This window comes from Nelusetta ayraudi, unplaced genomic scaffold (assembly GCF_046127955.1).
Source record: "Nelusetta ayraudi isolate G7.1 ecotype Tasmania unplaced genomic scaffold, CSIRO-AGI_Nayr_v1 ptg000193l, whole genome shotgun sequence".
NCBI lineage: Eukaryota > Metazoa > Chordata > Actinopteri > Tetraodontiformes > Monacanthidae > Nelusetta > Nelusetta ayraudi.
The window spans coordinates 389,618-411,435 of NW_027466242.1; the positions used below are offsets into that span (position 1 = coordinate 389,618).

The 21,818-nt window shown below is 51.1% G+C and overlaps 1 protein-coding gene across 1 annotated transcript; it reads left to right on the plus strand.

Moving 5' to 3' along the window:
* The first annotated feature begins 215 nt into the window (after positions 1–215).
* Positions 216–20,531, plus strand: rybpb (RING1 and YY1 binding protein b). Its single transcript, XM_076015689.1, has 6 exons — positions 216–538; positions 1,404–1,529; positions 15,180–15,533; positions 15,631–15,729; positions 16,534–19,038; positions 19,125–20,531. Exons 1-5 carry the CDS (start codon positions 513–515, stop codon positions 16,781–16,783), a joined length of 855 nt encoding a protein of 284 aa, XP_075871804.1. The 5' UTR covers positions 216–512; the 3' UTR covers positions 16,784–19,038; positions 19,125–20,531.
* Positions 20,532–21,818: the final 1,287 nt, after the last annotated feature.

The following is a 21,818-nucleotide window of genomic DNA, read 5'->3' on the forward strand; positions in this document are numbered from 1 at the left end:
GTCTTCTTGGAATTTCAACTGTATTTACGTTGACTTTAATCACAACATTTCGACTTTACTCAAAATGTCGACTTTATCTCGAAATTTCCATTTTGATCACGAAATTTCAACTTTATTCTCGAAATGGAAAATTGAAAAAATATGTATATATATATATATATATATATATATATATATATATATATATATATATATATATATATATATATATATTTCTTCATCTATTTTCCCCTTTTCTTGTGGCCCTAATTCTCTTCTGTAGAAACATCCTCCGAAAAACCTTCGGCCCAGACTTTTAAACCGAGCCGCGCTGCGATTGGCCGGCGGCCGGTCACGTGGTTCGGTGCAGTCAGTCGCTGTGCCGTGGTGGGAGCCAGCAGCAGCGCTGAGTGGAGCCTGTCTGCCAGCAGCTTCAGCAGCGGCTCCATCTGGAACCCACTACACTCGCTGACAATTACAGGAGGGCCCCTTTTTTTTTCTCTCCTCCCCGTTTCCGAGGATTATTCTTCATCATGGGCGACAAAAAGAGCCCTACCAGGTAACGCTTTGCTCGCCCGCCGTCGACTCCTCGCCGCGGCCGTCTCGCCCGTTCCGGGGCTCGACATTTCGGATGCGTCTTTCCCTTTTCTCCCCCTCCTCCACCACCACCACCGCCGCCGCCGCCGCCGCTCGGGGAGCGTTTCTCCCTTTTTCGCTGGCTGGCTGGCTGGCTCTGGCCACGGCTAGCTACAGCAGTGCCGTCACTATGGCGGCTTCTCGCTCCCACCAGAACACAGCCACTTAAAACAAGACAAAGGGATTTTCTTCCGAGGAGACGCCTGCCATTCCGCGCAGGGCTCTTCCGTCTCGGCGGAGCTCGGCGGAGAGCCGATGTCGAAATTGACATTGTTCGCCGCCGCTTTTGTTAGCCGACATGCTAAGCGCGTCTCTCTCTCGATGCCCGAAAAATTTCAGCGGCGCTCTGCTGCCGCCTGTTAGCCGAGCACCGCTGCTAGCTGGCGATACGATCGGATCCGATGTGTTGCTGCTGGCGCCGCTGTGTGTGTGTGTGTGTGTGTGTGTGTGTGTGTGTGTGTGTGTGGCTTGAATAATCCGGCTCCAGCTCCCTTCTGCCGGAACTCGAACCCCGATTGTTTTATTTTTTTTAATTTTTTTTTTAACAATGACAAGCGGCGGTGGCGGCGGAGACACATGAATTCACCACGTCCCAAAAGTAGCGCATGTTGTGTGACAGTCATGTTAATTGGATGTGATATATGTTTGATGGCATCCCATCCCTCAACCACCCACCCTTTAAAAAAAACAAAAAAAACAAACAAACAAAAAAAAAAACTTGACCCCATGCTTTTTTTTTTGCGCTTATTTTGTGCATCTTTGTTGTATTTTTCCAATCCAAACCAAAGGCCAAAAAGACAAGCCAAGCAGACGGCCGACGACGGCTACTGGGACTGTAGCGTGTGCACCTTCAGGAACACCGCCGAGGCGTTCAAATGCAGCATCTGCGACGTGAGGAAGGGCACATCCACAAGGTAATGTAGAGCTCCGTCTCCCTTCCCGTCTGAACGTCTCGTCCTCCCCCCCCACCACCACCATCACCCACCACTACCTCCCAACCCCTCCTCCCCTCCTGGCTGGGCTGAGGCAGCGGCAAGCAGCGTTGCATCGCAATTTTGTGGAAATGACAACTTTGATCGACAGCCTATTTGTCTGCGAACGAGCGGCGGCGATGCTCGTCGTCGCCAGGGTGGGGAGACTTGTTGATGGACACTCTCGCAGGCGTCTCCCCCTGCAGTTGTCTGGATTATTCGCAGCTCGCTCCTTTTTTCTCTCTCTCTCACCCCCCCTCCCCCCACCACCACCTTCCCCCACCACCACTACCATTGTGCAACATTGCTTCGCTTTTATGTCATGGTCTAGGATGGGGAAGGCTGTTTTTCTCCAGCCAGAGGGAGGTGCTGCTGGTGGTGTTGGGGTGGATGGATAGAAGGGAGAGAGGAGAGAGGGAGGACTGCACTTGATGGTGGCTGTGCAGCTCCAGTGCATCCTCTCAGAGTCGGGGGAATGGGCTGTGGAGCCACCGTACCTGCAAGATTCCACCGCTAATGGATCGGCAGGTTGGAATTTTCTCTCTCTCGCGTGGGATCGATGCACACGGTGGCGATGACAGCCTTCCGCCTTCATCTGGAACTGTTGTATATGCTGATAATCAACACATCTGTGTGGCCATTTCATAGCCTGTGTGTGTGTGTGTGTGTGTGTGTGTGTGTGTGTGTGTGTGTGTGTGTGTGTGTGTGTGTGTGTGTGTGTGTGTGTGTGTGTGTGTGTGTGTGAGAGCCACTGGCAGCGAGGCCGTTGGCCCACGTCGCTCTCAGTTCTGCCGTAAACTTTCTTTCTGTCCCAAAGCTGCTGCGCGGTCGAATGTAACCGTGTTTGTTCTCAGAATAAACGCTAATCAGATGTGAGGCATTTATGGTAACACACTTCCAGACATCCCCCCACCCCCTTCCCTCGCACTCATAACTCATAACTCTTTTGTTTGCGGTGATGTCAGCAGAAGTCGGCTGTCTTATGGGAAATTGAGACCGAATCGACGTGCGACTCGTGACACGCCGGGATTCCCTCCACGCGGTGACTGCACGGCGACGCCTCCGCCTTTCGCTTCAGTGGAATGATGTTTGTGTGTGTGTGCGTGTGTGTGTGAACGCTGTGAGAAGTTCCACGAGCCCTTTGCCACTTTGTTTACGCGTGTCGTCGGTTGCGTGATGAGACGGCGAGGCGAGATGAGTCACTTGCGACCGCGGCGTCGAGATTCCCCCGCACGCTCGAACCTTTCCAGCTGCGGTTTCACAACAAGGGACCCGGCTGACACCCCTGGTGAACCACAGAGCCGGGTCTGTGGGAGGGGGGTACACACACACACACACACACACAGCAGATGTCAGTCAACTGACAGTCTCAGAGACGCAGTTCATTCCTAATTGCCCCTCCGGAGCAGAGCAGCTGATGTTACATCAACAGGAAGTGGAGACGCGTGTCGCTGCGTCGCTGCGTCGCTGCGTCGCTGTGTTTTGGCAGCCGCCTTTCATCTGCTCGACAGGCCGCCGTGACATCACAGGTTTGGCTTGCCACACGTTTGATGCGGGTAGTTAACCTTTGATTAATGCTGTTGTCTAGTTGTGCGGCTGCCTCTTATTCTAATGAGTCCTAATTAGTCTCTTCCCCCCCCCCTCCCCCCCTCCCCCACCCGTTTGATGTGTTCCAACAAAGCACGGGCTGAAGTAAGACGCTCCTCACTCACTCGCTCGCTCGCTCGCTAAGCGATTTGCTCTCAGGGCTGCGTGTGGATGTCTGTGTCGACGTCTATATATTGTGAGGCCTCTGCTGTGAATGGGCTTTTATTTAGAGGGACACTAATTAGGGGGTCCTCGTCGCCGTGAGGTCGAGAAGCTCGTTTGCCCGATGCCGCTGTCGTGTTTGGATCTTCACATCGCAGCCCAGCACAGGAGGGGAGCTGATTGTGCAATGTGCCGATTGTGTATTTGTTTTTTCCTAAGACAAACATGTCTCCAGCGGATCCTGGTGAGAAGAAGGTGGATGCGGCTGAAGCGTTGCTCCTCCTCTCCTCTGTTGTTTCCCTGCGGTGCTGCAGGGCCAACAGGTTTCAGGCGGTGGTTAGTTGTGTTCAGTGGTCTGGCTGGCTGGCTGGCGATCTTGGTCACCAAAGCCCCTTTCCCACTGGCTAGAAAAAAACAGTTTAAACCCGCTAACAATCAGTGTTTGGTGGCAGTGGGAAAATCTCACCAACCCACGTTGAAGCAACCTGGGTTGAAATCAGCTTTGGGCGGCTCGGCTCTGATCGGCTTGCCGGGGGAAAGCCAGACCCCCGTCAACACGCTAATTTATGTGGCGGCGTTGAGCGTTCCATGCACCAGGTCATGATGTGGCGCCAGTGGCGGCGTGTATCACGTCCCGAAACAAAGCTCTGTTTGCATTGGAGACATTGGATTCATGCAGCACGCTGCAGCACTGGCAAGACGGTGAAATTCCCGAGCTTCTCAAGTCCAACACGAAAGCTTCAATGTTGCTCTCTATTGTGAACTTCCCTGCATTCTGTTGCACTTCATCAACGCCTTCCCCGCGCGATGATGTCAGCAGACACGCAGTGGTGAAAGTGAAGGCTGCACACGCTGTCTTGTTGAAAAGTTAACACAAAGGAGGGAAAAAGGAACACCCCCCCCATCCCCCCCAAAAAACCAAACAAAACTAAAAACTAAATGAAGAGATTTCAGCGTTTCTCCCTGCAGCCTGAGCGTGAAACAGAAGCCAAAGCGTAGTTGACAGGCTGTGCGTCTGAATCAGAGATGAACAGCGGCTGTTGGTGTCGACGCCACGCCACGCAGTGGAAGAACTCGTCCCTCCCTCCTGCTGACAGGCAGCAGTTCAGTTTGCAGCTGCTGCAAAGCAACAAGAAGAAAGTGGGCAGAATCAGGAAATCCTTGCGTTTATATTTAGCCGCCTGTGCGCTCGAGTGCAACAGCGTTTTTGTTTTCCGTGTTTTTTTGACACTTGTGTGTGAATTGATCGGGCGCGAGGGTAGCTTGTCCTCGTTGGTCTTGTTTGCCTCTCTGGCAGAGAGCCCCCCCCCTCCTCCTCCTCCCCCTGCCCCTCTCCCGCCCTCTCCTGTCACTGTTAATAATAATGGGAAACAAGTGGAAGCGGCGTCCTCCACTCCAGCGGGGCTTGAACTGCACCCCGTCCTCTGCTGCCAGCGCCGCACGCGCTCAGTGCGTGCGGCGCCTCCCGCGCCTCCCCTTACTTGTGCAAGCGGGTGCGAGAACGTGCAGCCAGGAGGAGGAGCAGGAGGAGGAGGTGCGGCGGCCCATCAGCGCGCCAGGAGGGAGAGACGACCGCTCCGGCGAACCTGTTGACCCGCTTCATCTCAGTGATGTAACGCGAGAGCAAAGTAGGCTAAATGCAGCCTCGGCAACCCCGACTGTTAAACAAGAGAGCACTCAGCTTTCGCACCTGACCTCGCCGCTCATCTACAAGTCCAAGTAGCCCCATTTTCTGCCTCCGCATTCAGTGGCTGCTGCTGCGGCTGTAACTGGAGAGGGGCTGGCGTGAACGTCCGCCGGCCGCGATCGCCAGCTGCATCTCCATGACCCCTAGAATTGCGCAAAACCTAAATATCGCAATTAAAACAAACTGGAGGGTGATGGAAACAACTTGTAAAAAAAACTTCTCAAATATGGCTGAAAGGCTTTGACGCTGTCATGAGGTGGTTTTTCACACGTATTAATATAGAGGGATATCACAATTTGCACGTCGGCGGATGTGACGTGCGAGGTCACGTGACCAGTGACAATGGCGCGTCATGTTTGGACGGAGGAGGAGACTCAGAAATTTCAGAAATATCGCTTTTATTTTTGAAAAAACCACCATGGAAACGCAGCTGCTTTTAAAGTTTCCTGTCGTTGAGTCCGTGACCCTGCTGTAGCCGCACGCAGGGCTTTTTTCTCTTTGTGGCAGCTTTTGGTATGCGCCCCTGTCAGAGCGCCCGGGGGGGGGGGGGACCATTAAAGCCCCCCCTCTTTGGAGGTTGATTGATGGCGGGGATCACAGGAAGTCTTGAGCGACGGCCGCACCCATCGCCGCCATTATCTGCGAGCTGCCGCGCTCCGCCGTCGACCGTCTTAAGCCACGCCTTCCGACGCGGCTCGGTGCGAAACGGAACAAATGGTCGTCGCTCACTGGTTGGAGTGATGGGGTGAAGCTGGTTGATCTGAAGCTGGTGGGGCGGATGTGAAGCGTCAGACTGATGTTGAACCAGAGCGTCCTGGCTGCTTACTGTGAACTCAGCTGCAGTTTGAACTCACCAGTGTTGACCTGAGCAGTGTTTCTCAACCACACTAGTGTAGCATGAGATAATGTCAGGTGTGCTATGAACAATTCTTCAGTGTCACTTAATTGGTGTAGAAAAACATCTTGATTTTCTATTGTTGAGTGACTTCACTTTGAAAGGAATCTGACACTATTTTCCTCCTGGAATGTCAGCGTTGTGTGCGTCTAAACAGGTTTCCTGTGAGTGAATAGAAACAAATGAAGAGACTATATTGTCATTAATAGGCTGAAAATTGTCATGGTGTAATATTTCTGCTTAGTGGTGTGTCATGGAATTTTGTTCAATGTAAAAAAAATGTGTTTTCTCAACAACAACAAAAAAGGTTGAAAACCACTGGACCAGAGAACACACAGATGTGTCACAGCAGCGTGTCGGGGTTGGACAATGCAAGTAGGTTTCAAAATAGGAAATAAGATGTTTTTTTTTAAGGATTTTTAGTTGAATCAGTGTAAAAAAAAAAAAAAAAAAAAAAGGAAGGAAGGAATTACAAAGCAAGCTGCAGAATTAAGACGTCCGTTCTGAATCGTCTCATGTTCCAGCAGTTTTTGATCTTTATTTTTCCTGCTGGGCTCCAGCGGTGCAGTCGTTCAATGATTGATCATCCCGAACATCTCTGTAGATCTCCAGGAAAAAGAAAAGCTTTTACAGCCTCCTGCTAAAACTGAGGGAAACCTGTTGGACCTTCCACATGTTTGGAACCAGATCAAACCAGTCGTTCTCAGGGATCAGTGGGGGTGGAGGAGGTCGGGGGGGTAGGGGTGGGGGTGGGGGTGAGCCGGGGTTCCCTGACCTTAACCATCACAAAGGTGAAGCGAACTTTGAGGGACCCTTCCATGACATTTGCTAAAATTTATTTAAAAAAAGAAGAAGAAGAAAAAAGAAAAAAGAAAATCAAATTCTGAATTGTAATGATGTCTTTTTTGATGCACATAAACTCCGCACACATCTTGATCTGATTTTCCTCGGCTGCCAGTCGGAGTCCAGCTGCGATCACTGGTCTAATCCCTCTTCACAGGCAATAATCTATAGAGATGTGTCGTTTGCTGCTTGATAGGTTTGTGCAGATTAAAACATGTCATGCAGCAAATGTCAAGTTGGAGTTGATAGACGTGACGGATTGACAGCTGGTGGAAATGTAAAAAAAACAACAAAAAAAAACGGCTTGAAAAACTGTTTTAGCTAAAGGGCGTCTCTCTCGCTCTCTTTCTCTCTCTCTCTCTCTCTCTCTCTCTCTCTCTCTCTCTCTCTCTCTAACTGCACAATATAATTGGAAAATGATTAAAGTGTGTGTGTGTGTGTGTGTGTGTGTGTGTGTGTGTGTGTGTGTGTGTGTCAGTGCGCGGCCTCTACGGCTCTTTACAATGATGGAACGGAGTCATTTTAATCCGCTGCATTCCGCCACTGTCACATTAAGGCGAATTGTCGGGGATAATGGAATTACATAAGAGGGACATGCTGGTGCTCAATTTACGTCTGCTCTGCCTCGCCCATCCCCCCACCCCCCCCCCCCCAAAGTAGACCCCCCCTCCCCCTCGGACCCCGCCAGCCCTCTCTCCCCTCCCCCATCCCGCTCCACTTGGAGGGAGGAGGGGATGAAAAGGGGGGATTGGGCGGGGGGGAGGGGAGAACGCGGCGTGCTTATCCAGCATTATCAGCATCTGCACTAAAACCTCCGGCGCCAAGCGCGAAGCCCTAATCTTTACATGTTAATTGTCGGATTTAAAAGTTCTTAATTACTTCATGGGATTTGGCCGAGTGTGAGTGATTAAATACAGTAGCCAATTTGGCAATTGGACAAAAAGGGAGAGAGAGAGAGAGAGAGAGAGAGCTCCTCCCAACCGGCATGAAGGGGGAAAAACAAAGAAGAGAAAGACGAGCGAGTGTGACGGCAAAAGAAAGGAGGAAAAAGCAAAACACAAAAAAGCCATCTGAGGACAGAGAGAGAGGGGGAGAGAGAGAGAGAGAGGGAGGGAGGGAGGGAGAGTGCCGAGTCACGACGAGCAGAGGAGAGAAAGGGACAAGAGGAGCGTCTGGATTTGTGTGTGTGTGTTGGGGGGGAGGGGGGATGTGCTCACTCAGTAGAGAGTCTCCAGGGACTCGGAGCAAAGCGAAGCACATCATTACCCAGCGAGCTGGAGAGGAGGGAGGGGGGTGGGGGGTGAGGACGGGGGTCTGGCCGCCGCCGCCGCCGATGCATGTTGGGACTGCTGGACAACGGCGCTGTCATGCAGAGACGACTGGTTCCTGCAGGTAATGCAGCAGGTTCTGCTGGAGAGTCAACAGGTTGCTGCTGCTGCTGCTGCCGCTGCGGTCCAGAGTGACCGGGAGTCACCTGACCGCCCGGCTGCAGCTGCATCTCGTTTATTCAGTTCTGAAATGCAGCTCGTCCGTCTTGCCGGCCTCCAGGCGACAGTGTATCCAGTCAGTGGAGTTCAGGTGGCTGCAGCAACCAATCAGAAGCAGCTGAGGCTTCCCAGCTCACTCTCGTCATCAAAACTGCATTTTTACAATCCAGTCACATCACTGAAGGTCTTTTCCTGCTGGTGATTCACATCCAGTGTCGCCTGGTGACGGCCCGCTCTGATTGGCCCGTCCTCCAGTGTGTCACCTTTGATTTGACTCTTTACCAGTCTGATCAATTGATTTGAATCCAGGCAGTTGGAGAAGGATTCTGCATCACAGCAGGTTGGTCTGGTTGGGACTCTTGTGGTCCTGTGGAGTCTGCAGCTCCTCCAGTGCAGTGCAGTGCAGTCCAGTCCTGAACTGAACTAAACTGAACTGAACTGGACCAGGATTCCAAAGCTTGGATGTGCAATTCTGTTTGTTTTTTTTCATCCAGACATCATTTGAGCCCTTTCATGTCTGCTGCTGCTGCTGTGACGGGTGGCACCGGTTCAGAGAGCTGCCGTCAGTTGGGGCAAGAACAGCAGAGAGGAAACAGGTTGTCAGTGCGAGGGTGAACCCTTCTGACATCTCTCTCTCTCTCTCTCTCTCTCTCTCTCCCTCTCTCTCTCTCTCTGAATCCCTCTGCCCCCCCCAGTATGATGGTTTCATATGAACAAGAACAAGCCGACAGCCTTGACTCTTTCTTGAAAAGGGGAAGTGGAGTTGCCGGCTCCGCTGCAGCAGGTCGACACCTGCGACTGTGTTTTTCTGGGACTGTCCTCCTGCCTCCCTGTGAGGTTTCTCACTGCATCAGGCCCTGGAGGAGCAGCAGACACTTTGGACGGCTCCGTTAGGTCCAAACTGACTCTGCCGCTCTGAGACGAAGGGCTCGTGTTTCTGCAGGGAGCCTGCCGGGACGAGATTAACACTGCTGAGTGACCTCGGGCTGTTCACGGAGTGATCAGCTCAGTTCACCCAGCGCACACACACACACACACACACACCGGAGACGTGCTTACAACACAGTCTTGTTACACACTGACGCGTCATTGTGGTGATTTTTAGATCTCAATTTAACGCCGCAAGTGTCCATCAGTGACCAAACCAGCGTCATCGTCCATTAATAGCAACTGAAAGCTGTGATGCTTCACAACTGATACACACACGCACACAGTAACACAAATGATATGACACGACGGTGAATTATTCATCACAGCAGTTCCTGTGCTGGAGGTTGTTGGGAGCAGCGCAGCACGCGGTCGCTGCTGTGAGGAGGACTGCGCTTCTGCAGCCCTTCGTCCGTCCATCTGTTCCGACCAATCACAGCTGCGACTGTTCAGCCTCGCACTGGAAAAGGAGGAAATGCTGCAAGGCATATTTGGCTGCGCTAAATACCCACCTGCTGGCTCGGCCCATCTGTGTCGGTGCACAGTTGTAAGAGTGTGAGGGAAGTAGTGGAAGCGCTGCAGTGGGTGTTGGTACTGTGGCCGACCTGCACTAATGCACTACAGGGACACCTTCACTCTCACTTCTCTTCACTCCGCCTCCAGAGAAGCTGATTCTGCCGAGGTGTTTGTGCTCCTCAACAGAATCCATCGGAGGCCTCGCCCAGAACTCTTTTCTTTTTTCTTTTTTTCGCGTTTTACCGTGAAATTCCGACGGCTCTTCCTTCCAGTCGAGGCCTTTGTGGCCGAACTGGACATGCAGTGGCGGCGGCGGCGGCGGCTGAGCAGCTCCAGGGAGGCGTGTGCTGCCGCCCGTGCAGATATTTACCCAGACTGAGCGAGCAGCGGAGCGAGTGGGCGATGTTAAATAGTGGGAGCTCTTCAGCGCGGCCGCCCGTGGTCAATGAATACTGCTGTCTCACTCTCGCTCTCTCTCATTCTCACTCTCTCTCTCTCTCTCTCTCTCTCTCTCACTCTGCTGTGTGCCACCACCGCCGCCGCAGCAGCATTCACGCCGCCTAGCAGGAAATAATTGCTTGTCCTCCAGACAGCACTTCAAATAAAAGAGCTGTTTAATGAGGGCTTTCCTGCGCCGCTCTCTCACTCTATCACACTCTCCATCAGGCGCTCACTCTCTTCATTATTCCGCCCCCCCTCTCTCTCCCTCTCTCTCTCTCTTTCTCTCCCTCTCTGCGCTGAGCGCCCGGGCTCATTGTTTTCCTGCTTTCTCTGCAAAAGGGACCCTCCTCCTCCACCTTCTCTTCCTCCTCCTCCCAGCAGCAGCCGCCTCTGTGTTTCGCTCCTGGGTTGCAGTTTTTCAGTTGCGCTCGCTGTGTGTGTGTGTGTGCGTGTGTGTGTGTGCGCGTGTGTGTGTGCCTCCGGGACAGTCCGGTCTGGGCCCAGTGGCTTTAACTATGGGTGTCTGGCCGACTAAATGAAGGAGCTTTTAAGCGTGATGATAGTTATTCCGGAGCGTCCTGCTGGGGGAGGGGTGAGGGGGGACTCCCTCCTCCTCCCCCCGCCTCCCTCCGCTCCTTCTCTGCCACCGCCGGGTGGGATTTAGGGGGCGAGCTGAGGAGGAGCTGTCAGTCAGGGCCCATTGTCGTGCAAAGCGGGAGGTAATAAGCTGTGAGCCCTCACAGCGGGAAATGATTGGAACACTCTTGACACACACAAACAGTCATTCTTTGGGAATCTATACATCTATATAGCCATGTATCAGCAGAGCGGCGGGGGAGGGGTGGAGGTCGCAGCGGCTGCATGGCAGAAACTGCCACCCTGAGAAATGTGCAAAACCTAAATATGGCAATAAAAAACTGCTGAAACAGCTGAACTTGGATGAAAATTTAACAACCAGTCTCGACAGCAAACAAACATAAACAACAAAAGCAAACATAATTCTCGTAAAATCTCGTCCCGCAAGTTTGACGAGAATTACAGTTGATGCGCTTCCCACCATTCAATGGAAACGCCTGCAAATCACAATTGGTGTTTTGTTGAATTTTTTTTTGAAACATTACTTTTATTTTGTGAAAAACTGTCATGGAAGCACAGCTGGAGTTTCCTCCTGGTCCTCAGACAGCTTCTTCTTAGGAAAGGAAACACAGTTGAACTAAGTCCTATGCATCATGTGGGGCCTTTAAGTGTTCGGCTCAGTGCTGGTGCTTCACTGTAACTACACTTCAATGCCTCCTTCAATACCCACTGCAGTCATTCGAGCCCATAAAGGCTGCAAACAGCTGCACTTTAAATGTGCGTTCATAATCATGGAAATCACTTTGATTGCTCAGCATGAACCATGACCCCCCCCCCCCCCCCCCCCCCCCGACTTCCCTCCCAATATGTATGTAGAATGTAGAACAGGGGTCACCAACACTGGGTCGCCCCCCCCAAGGACCACCTGAGTCGCCATTCATTCAGTCACGAATGTGTGTAGGTGTCTTCACATAGATCAGTATCATTAATAATAATAATAATAATAATAATAATAATAATAATAATAATAATATATAACTGAGAGAATGTGTAATTTCAGGAGAGTGTAGCAAGCTGGTTGCTCTTCATATGACCCAGGACTCATGAAGCAGCTCTTGGGTTCAGAAAGGTTGTTGACCCCTGGTGTGTTAAAGATGATGAAGGAAAAAAACATTACATGAGTAGGTGTGTCCAAAAACAAAAAAGCCAGGTCATGTGACCTGGTGTGGAGCGCAGGATGCAGACCCAGTCCAGCTTGAAGAGTTGCATTCTGGGAGTTTTCCACAGCCTCCTCCTCCTCTTCAGCAGTAGCAGCAGCAGCAGCTGAAGTGACTCCTGAACCAACCTCAGCAGCTCCAGTCGCTCCAGTCAGCGGCTCCTCCATCATCCAGGCGCCTGATGTGTTGTTTTACGGTCAGTTGAGTTCCAGCGGTGTGAAGTCGGTGCAGGGCAGCCGTGACGGCTGGTCGCCAGGCGGATAAACGATGCGGGCGGCCGAGAGGGCGGCGACTCCTGCCAGCCGAGCGGCAGGTCTGAATTACAGCTGCCACTTTATCACTACACTGCTGCCACTGACACGAGGCTCCGCCTCTGACCAGGGCTTCAGGGAGGAGGCGGAGGAGGAGGAGGAGGAGGAGAGATCAAGGAAGAAGAGAGGAGGAGAAAGAGAGAAAGAGGAGAGGTGTAAAAGAGAAGAGAAGAGGAGAAGGAGGAAGAGAGGAGTGTATGAGCCAATCAAGCAGTCATGGTCTCGCACCTCCTGCTGCTAAGCAGGAGGATTTCTGATGGCGTCGACCACAGATTGACGTTTTCTCACAAAGGGCTTTATGTGCCTGAATGTGCATCATCATCATCACCATGATCATCATCACCATGATCATCATCAGCTGTTTGCCGCACCTCTGCTCACTCACTCTGCTGCGCTCTGCTCCTCGGTGTTGCAACCACACTGCAGTGTGTAAACAGTGTTGGATGAGGATCAGCTCGTCCTCAGCTGACCCTCCACATTCCTGCAGCCAGGCAGCCAGTGAGTGAGGGAGCCAGTCAGTGAGTGAGGGAGTCAGTCAGTCAGTCAGTCAGTCAGCCAGTCAGTGGATTCACAACACTAACAGGAGAGTCGGAAATGTACGCCAGAGCTCCTGTAAATAACACTTGTTTCAGATGTCAGCCGTTCCCACTGTTTACTGAATGAACTGGGGAAGTTCATTCCTCCACCTCCCCCACCTCCTCCACCCCCCAAGTGAGGCCTTCCAAGGCCATAAACTCCTCCAAAACACTCTAATTAATGAGCTATCCAACCTAATCCCTGCAGTATTTAAGAGAGAGTGCCGGGCAAAGTTATCCTGCTATAAATAGGATTTTTTTTCCTTTTTATTGCACCACCGTGGACGTAATTACTGCAGATTGAAATAAAATTGGGATTAATTTGGTGGGAACACGAGGAGCAGGGAGGCGTTGATACAGCCAGGGAAGAGGAAGAAGGAAAGAGCCTCACCCCCACCCCCACCCTCACCCACTCCCTCACCCTACAGGGTCCAGTAAAGCTCCGGTTCTAATGGCCACTGGATCAGAAGAGCAAGAATCCTTCAGTCCTCCACTCAGCAGGTGTATTGATTGAGGAGTGTAATGACATGAAGCTCCATTATGCTGCGATTGATTGCCTCCTGATAGATTGCGCACACACACACACACACACACACACACACACACACACACACACACACACACACACACACACACACACCACCACGAGGAAGAATGCTCTTGTGGCTGCAGGGTTGCTGTCTCCCTGTTGACCCGCTGCCCTGCACTGTGGTGTGACAGACACCTCCCAACAGGTGGCGCTCTGTGTGTTGGAGCGGACGGAGAGAGAAGGAGACTGTCGGAGGAAAGTGTGAACATGTCAGCAGTGTTGCTGTTGCTTCGTGCTGACGAGCTCTTCACGGCTCCCTCAGACTGGGCTGACTGTGCATCAGACCAAGCCGGCCGACCGATGCTCCTCCATCCTGCTCGTCTCTCTGCGGCTAAACGCAGCGAGAATACAGCACAACAGCCGTCGCATGCGTGACAGTTCCAGAGTAGCTGAGCTCAGTGTCTCAGTGGACATCCATCAGGGTGGGAGCCTGAGCAGCACCGGCTGCGTGTGGGAAGAAGACGTCCATGCTGGTGGTGTTGGTGGGAGGGGGGGGTTGCATACTTGATACTCGCAGGATGAAAGCGGCTAATTTGAAACCCTGAGGCTAAACCACTGGAGCAGCTGTCTGGAAACCACTGTGCACAAAGCTCTGCAGTCACGAGCTGCGTTTCCATGACAGGCGTTTTGCAAAATCTGAGCGATATTTCTGAAATTTTCACAGAATTGCTTTTCCGTCTCCTCCTCCTCCGTCCAAACGGAACGCTCCATTTTCACCCACTTTGAGGAGGATGGCGATACAAAACATTTTGCCTTTTGGAGGAGCTGTTTCAGTGTTGGCAGGTGATGGTTCAGAGGCAAAGTCTCTCAGACTGTCTGAGTCTGAAGCCGAGTCGGCCACGGGTCCGAGCACTGAGCAGGGATGAGAGTCATTGGCAGATGATGCACCACGACGCGTTTGTGCTGCAGTGAAACTTGTGACAGTCACACTTGTTCTAGATCAGCGGTGGGGGAACTTTTGACTGGTGGGGCCACAGTGGGTTGTAAAGTGTGACAGAGGGGGCGGAGCAGCAGCAGCAGATGGACGGAGTGTTTGGGTGACCCACCCGTCTCATAGGAGAGAACACTCTGTCATGGCACATGCAGAGAAGACGTTGCTTTAATCTCGATGGAAAACGAAGCAAAGCAAAGTTGCAACCAGGTCAGACTCTTTGAAGCTCCGCCGGGGTGTTGAGCTCTTTGTTGAAATGTCTCTGAAAACACTGGAAAATGAATGAAACACAGCTGTTCTATGACTTACTTATAATTAACATAATTTCCTCAGATTTGGCCGGCCGGATTAAAGAGCTCAGCAGGCTGCGTGTGGCCCCCGGGCCGTAGTTTGCCAGCCTGTTCTAGAAACACATTTAAAAATCTCTTCTCTAATGTGTAATGGACTTATGACGTACTCTGTATCGGCGAGTACTGAACTGCAAGTTCCTGTGCTGTGGGTGCTGGTGTCCCTCCTGCCAGTGTTTGGCCTGCGGCTCCACTGACACCACGTCCAGCTGGGTCTCAGCACAGGAACCTCCCAGCTAATCACATTAGAGAACCTCGGCGGCAGCGCTGCAAATGTCCCACCTTGTGATCCCGAGGAGTCCTGCTGTCACGGCTGTGAGCTGATGGGATTACAGAGCTGCTGCTGCTGCTGCTGCTGCTGCTGCTGCTGCTCCGCTCCTGGTGGAACAGCAGCAGCAGCAGCAGCAGCAGCAGCAGCAGAGCTCCGGTCTCTGTTGCAGCTCGGCGACCCCGCTAATCTCCGTTTCTCCTTCTCCTCCTCCTCTTCCTTCTCCTCCTGCAGGAAACCCAGGATCAACTCTCAGCTGGTGGCCCAGCAGGTGGCGCAGCAGTACCCCATGCCTCCGCCGGCCAAGAAGGAGCGGCGGGAGAGGAGCGAGCGCTCGGAGCGGGAGCGGGCCGACGGCGAGGGGGTGGAGCAGGCTAACGGGGAGGCCCGGCCCGAGGTGGAGCGTCCGGAGGTGGAGCGTCCGGAGGTGGAGCGTCCCGAGGCGGAGCGTCCGGAGCGGATTCAACCCGAGGCCGACGCCCCCGAGAAGGAGAAGAGCGAGAAGGAGCAGCCAATCAAGGAGAAGCACGACGCCGAGAAGGACATCAGCCCCGCCGTCACCAAGAAGCCCGGCAGCAAAAAGACCAGGTCAGAGGTCACCCCCCCCCCCCCCCCCCCCTCCATCACCCGCACCTCTCTTGCTACTGTCTGATGGTCCTGACAGCTGTGTGTTTGACCCCCACAGACCCAAATCAGACACCCACCAGAGCCCCCCCAGCGACAAACACAGCATACAGTCGGGCAAGTCGGCGAGCAAGACAAACAAGAACTCTCACATCTCCAGGTGCGTATCACTGTAGCAGCAGCAGTAGCAGCAGTAGCAGCAGCAGCAGCAGCAGCAGCAGTAGTAGCAGCTGCAGCAGCTGCAGCACTTCCCTTTCGAGAGAGCGGCAACTGACGCGGTGCAGGGCGAGTGGGAAACGGATGATTCACACTCGATCTTTTACTCTAAACTCCCACTCTCACTTTGCTGCGCTCTCGTTCTGACTCGTCCTGTGTCATCTGATGAATCGGGCAATTTTGGCGACGCCGTACCGGCAGCCTCCTCCTCCTGCTCCTGTTCCTGCTCCTCCTCCTCCTCCTCCTGCTCCGCCTCCTCCTGCTGCTGCTGCTGATGCTCCTGCCCAGCGCTCGCTGTGCTGGGACAACATAACCACTCTGTGGTCGCACCTGCCCCAGAAACATCGATATCGATAACTGAGAGCAGACCAGAGCAGTGAAAGTAGTGTCTGTCTGTCTGTCTTAAAAAGAGAAACGCCGGGGTAGCAAAGTGCTGTACGTTGATACGTAGAAATGCATTTGAATTTAGTTAATCACACAACTAAACCAAGGAAAAAAAATAATTAAGGGAGACTAAAAGTCTGTTTGTTAATATTCTGGCTGTTATTGTTGTTGGAAATGGACTTTTATTAAAAGTTCATTGTGGTTTATTTAAGACCTTTGCGCATGATCCTCCTTCAAGAGAAAAAAGCACACATTTAAATGAAGATGGCAGCAGTCAAAGGTGCCTGGTGCCTGGGTCTGGTCCAGATGAGTGGATGATGGATTGAACAACCCCCACACCCCCCACCCCTCCTCTCTCTTCCAGGCCCAAGCTGAAGAACGTGGACCGGAGCACGGCCCAGCAGCTGGCCATCACCGTGGGCAACGTGACGGTGATCATCACGGACTTTAAGGAGAAGAGCCGCTCCTCCTCCACCTCCTCCTCCACCATCACGTCCAGCGCCGCCTCCGAACAGCAGCACCAGAGCTCCGGCTCCGAGAGCATGGACAAGGGCTCGTCGCGCGCCTCCACCCCCAAAGGGGAGCTGTCGGTGGGGCACGACGAGTCGTTCTGAGGACCCCCCACCTCCAGCCTCAACCCCCCCCCCCAGCACCTCCTTCTGTCCGTGGCCACACCACCACCACCACCACCACCCTCCTCCTCCTCCTCCTCCTCCCCCTCACCCACCCCGACATGCTCCTGGACACTATGGATCCCATTTCAGGGGAGATTCCAGCTTGAGTTCCCGTCGCCGCCCTGCGTCCATCCATCCCACAGAGGACCTGGATTATACAGAACCACGCCGCCCGGGCTGCTGCTGCTGCTGCTGCTGGTGCTGGTGCTGGTGGTGGTGAGGGGTGACAAAGACAAGATGGGCTACGAGGAGTACCTCCACTCCCCCCCACCTCCCTCCAAGCCCCGCCCACCCCCCTGCGGTAGCATCCAGACACTTGTATGTATTATTTTCTATTCGTACGTGGATGTGAGGCCAAGTTTTTGTTTCTTGTTTTTTTTTTTTGTTCTTTTTGTTGTTGTTTTTTTTTTTTTTTTAAAGAAGAATCCTCCGCCGGGCACAATAACCACCACCGTCGCATCAACAACTCTAAACGACCCTTATTTATTATCCTTATTATTATTATTATTACCTGTTGCACCTGTTGTAATACTTTGATGTTCTCCTCTTTGCGTCGACGCTTGGCTATCGTGGCGCTGCCGCTCAATCATTCCTCCAGTGTTTCTACTGCAGTCTGAGAAATCGCACACACACACACACACTGACTCACAGACACACACACACACACAGTCACGCACACACACCAACGCACACACACACACACACACACGCACGCACACTGGTGCTAGATACACTGTGAAGCTGCTCTGCAGATCGGGGGTCGCCCTCTCGCTCAATGTGACAAAGTGCTGATGAATCCAATTGTCGCTCGTGCCGTCTGGTGCCGGGAACGCCGTCGGAGCGCCGTCGGAACGCTGTCGGACCCCCCCTCCCACACACACACACACACACACACACTGCGACTCCCTCTCATCCTTTCCAACTTGATTGTCTACGATTTTAATTTTTTTCCCCGCTAACCAAGCGACTCTCCTGCGGTATCTTCTGTCCTTTACTGTACAGTGTGGGCTGTTGTGTAAAACACTAAAACGCTGTTGATATTTTCTGCATTCTGTACTTGGGTGTCGAGTTGCTTTGGCCAGAAGATGGCGCTGTCCTCGCAGCCACGGAGGCAGATTTTTAAGGTTTTTGGTTTTGTTGTTTTGTTGTTTTTCCAGACTGAAGGAAGGTTCTGCACAGTTCTGCTTGGTAAAACCAAACTGTCGGGACTGGGGTGTTTCTTTTTTTTAAAAAAAAGAAAAAAGCAGAGGTCGGCCGTTTCACGCTGTTGTGAGTCTTTCTTTTTCTTCTGTTGTTGCTCCTGAAGACGCTGAAATCTTCGCGCCCGCCCCCCCCCCCCCCCACCCTCTCTCTCCCCCCTCGCCTCGAAACAAGTGCAAAGACGTGAACAATTTGCAACTATTGACAAAAGTGATTTTTTTTTTCTTTTTTCTTTTTTCTTTTTTTTTTAAACAAAAAAGATTAATTTAAGACTCCTGTCATTGAAGGCAAAAAATATATTATATTGCAGTAGTTGATATACTATCATTGCGCTTTGAGTTTTTGGAGCAGCAAGGCTCGTCTGAGGGTTTTAATTCACGTTCACCAGTAGCTGATACTAGAACAACATTTCCTTTCCAACTGTATGAAATTGTATAAAGAATAAATGTGTATATGATATCTTAGTTTTATTTATTGAAGGACCAAAGGAATTTCATAATGACATGATTAATAGACAGATAAATAACAATTTGAAGAATGCAATTATCTAATGTGTGAGATGAATAACAGTTTAAATAAAAGCCTAATATAATCCACACATGGTCTTCTTGTCGTCCACTCTCCCTCTGCGCGCCACCGCCAAGAGAAAAAACCCTGGGGTTGGGGGTGGAAAGGAGGAGTGGGGGGAGCCGCAGTTCTGGCTCCACACCACTGGGTGGAGCCAGTGGGCGCTCCCCTCTCTGGGGGAGAAGCGGGAGGAGGAGGAGAGAAGAAGAAGAGCCGTCGGCCTGCTTCCTCACTCTCGCTTCCTCCGCAGAACTCTTCCTCCAATGGCACGCCAGGCCCATTGAGAACCCGTTCCCCAAAAAAAAAATCGGAACCCCCCCCCACCCCCCTCCCCAAGCGGCGGCTTCCGATTCCCACCTTTCCGCTTTTTTTCCCGCACGACAATCTCGTGTGTGTCGGAAGAACAAGAGCCGTGTGTGTGTGTGTGTGTGTGTGTGTGTGTGTGTGTGTGTGTGTGTGTGTGTGTGTGTGTGTGTGTGTGTGTGTGTGTGTGTGTGTGTGTGTGTGTGTTGAGATTTTTCTTGTGTCCCAGCGCTCAAAGGCTCAGCGTGCAGCGGTCACGTAGCGGTGAGCTAGCGGCGCGCGACAAAGCATTGCGCCTACGTTTACTTGAACTGCATGTCCACTAGGGGGCAGCCTGACAGACAGCAGTCGCCCGGCACGGCACGCCCGTCTGCTCGGCCGCTGCGACGACGATGTGAAAATCAAATCGGGAGAAAAGCCAGGAGTTCACGTTAACATAGTTTGCAGTATGCTTTGCGACCACTAGACGCCGCTAAATCTCACACGCTGGCCCTTTAAGTACCGGCTGAATATGTAATTATGTACTTTATGGAATACAAATATGGGAATTAATGTTCAAAGTGAGGAAAAGCAATGTGAAAAATGAACGGGACTGCCGGGTGGGGAAAGGGGGGGGAGCGGGGGGGGGTAAATAATTTTGTTCAATTTTTACATGGGGGGCGGGGGGAGGGGCGCCTGCTTTGTAATGCAATCTATTGGAAAATGGGCCCGAGAAGCCATTTTTTTCTAATCACCTGCCTTACCTGCAACTGTTCACTTGACCGAGTTGTCCAACAGAAACGGAATCGTTGTTAAATTATTGACTGATGGCCATTTTGCTGAGTATATGAATTATTACCTGTACATAGAAGTTTAAAAAGGAAAAGAAAAAAAAATAAAACTGAAAAAGGTGCAAAAAGCAAAACTTTATGACTTTAACGGTGTCAAAGCTGAAGTCTCTCTCTCTCTCTCTCTTTTTTTCTCTCCTTTGTTTCCTGTTTCCTTTTCCCGCGCAAGCAGTTCTGTTCTTGTGTGCGACCAGTAACCTTAATTTACTGTGTAAAGATGGTTACATTTTTTTTAGCTTTGTTTGTCAGAGACCCAAATATAGAAGGCTTGTTTACTGACTGTATAACCTTTAACCGTGAATTTCCAATTAAGTGTATTATACAAACTCATTTCTTCCTATAACAATGTCTTGTACAATGCTTTTAAAGTTATTGCTCGGTTTAAAAAAAAAAGACAAAAAAAGACAAAAAAATGCAAAAAAAAAAAAAGTCAAGAAGAGAAATGGTTTTAGGGACAGTACAATAACCCATTCTTTTGTTTATTTCAGTTTTTTAGTTCTGGTCTTGATTTAACTTGAAGCTGATGTGTCATTGTTTCCCCTTGTGAAATGGTCACATTCTGTTCCTGGTGTGGAAATGTATGAAGCAGTTTCAGCGGATCACGGCTCCTTTTGTCTAGCTTATAAAGATGTTGAAATAATACATGTTTCTGGCATGTGCACGACTTTGCGCTTCTAGGGTAACCTGGTCTACCCCCCCCCCTCCCCTGCCCCCCTTCGCTCTGCTTCAAATAGAAATGTCTATTTATGAATTTCGCTTGTAGTTTTTCACAAATAAAATTGTTAAAGTTATCTACGCTGCTGTGTGCTGTTGGTGTCCTTTTATTTTGAAAGGGGCGTTTGGATGTGAAATTTGCTCCCCATTGTGTCTCTGTGCTGTCCGGGAGCTTCCCAACAGATGAGAAAAGTTCATCCTGTTTAAAGCGCCTGGTCCATGTTCCAAAAGGACCAACAAGGCTTCAGTTTTAGCAGCGGGCTGTAAACAGAGGGCTAAAAACATGCTGGGTTTTTTTTGGGGGGGACATGTAGAAAGTTTTTGGGGAGTTATGGTGGAATGAAAAGATTGAAATGAAAGCTTTTATCAACAAGAACATTTTTGCATTGTTTGCTGTAATTATTATTATTATTATTACTATTGTTGTTGCTGCTGTTGTTTTGCTTCCTGTCTAACCTCCTGCTGCTGTGGAAAAACAGAGTCTCTTTCTGTTGTGTTATTAAGTTCATTATAAATGGAATCAGCCTATTTGCAGGGGACCCAAGATGAAAAATCATTTATTAATCCCACACTGGGGAAATTTGCCCAGATACAGCAGCATTTAAAAGCGCAGGAGAGGGGGGGAAAAAAAACCAATAAAAGCAATAAAAAAAAAATTATGTTTAAGGCTTTTAGAAAAATGAACATTTGCATAAACATGTAAGTTTTCTTCCTTCTTGCAAATTTCCTCATCCCCCCCCCCCCCAGTAGATTTACAAAAGAATAGAAAACAAAATATGATTTTTGCAGTTTTGCGACAGTCGGCAGCGTCTTTATGTGGGTGAAGGTCCCAGCAGATGGGAGTCCGTCTGCAGAGCCTCTGCCGCTCCGAGCGGCCGCACCCTCGGCCAGATCTGTGTGTGGAGTTTGGATTTAACAGCTGCAGAGAAGAAAAGCCCAGTTTTATTGAGAGGGAAATGAGAGAAGCCTCTTGTCAAATCACTGGCAACGTGGGATGGACAAGGAGGGGGGGCACTTCCTGTTTGAAAAGCCCAGAGCATGGGACGCCTTCAGATGAGCGTGTGTGTGTGTGTGTGTGTGTGTGTGTGTGTGTGTTGTGTGCTCTGCTCATCCAGAGCTAACGAGGCCTAGTGGCCAAAACTGTCAACGCTGCAGCTTGATTCCAAAAATTTATTTGAAAAGAAAGTTCTCCAAGAAAAGTGCTAAATGTCAAACGCAGTGGAACATCATGAGAGGAAACACTCGATGGCCCACGCTGTGTCTCTCAGAACGCGCTGAACGCCTCGGTTTGTTTGTCGCTCATCTGCATCCTCAGAACCGGCGCACCAGACTGAAATGCGATGCTGGAAAATAGTGATGGTTTC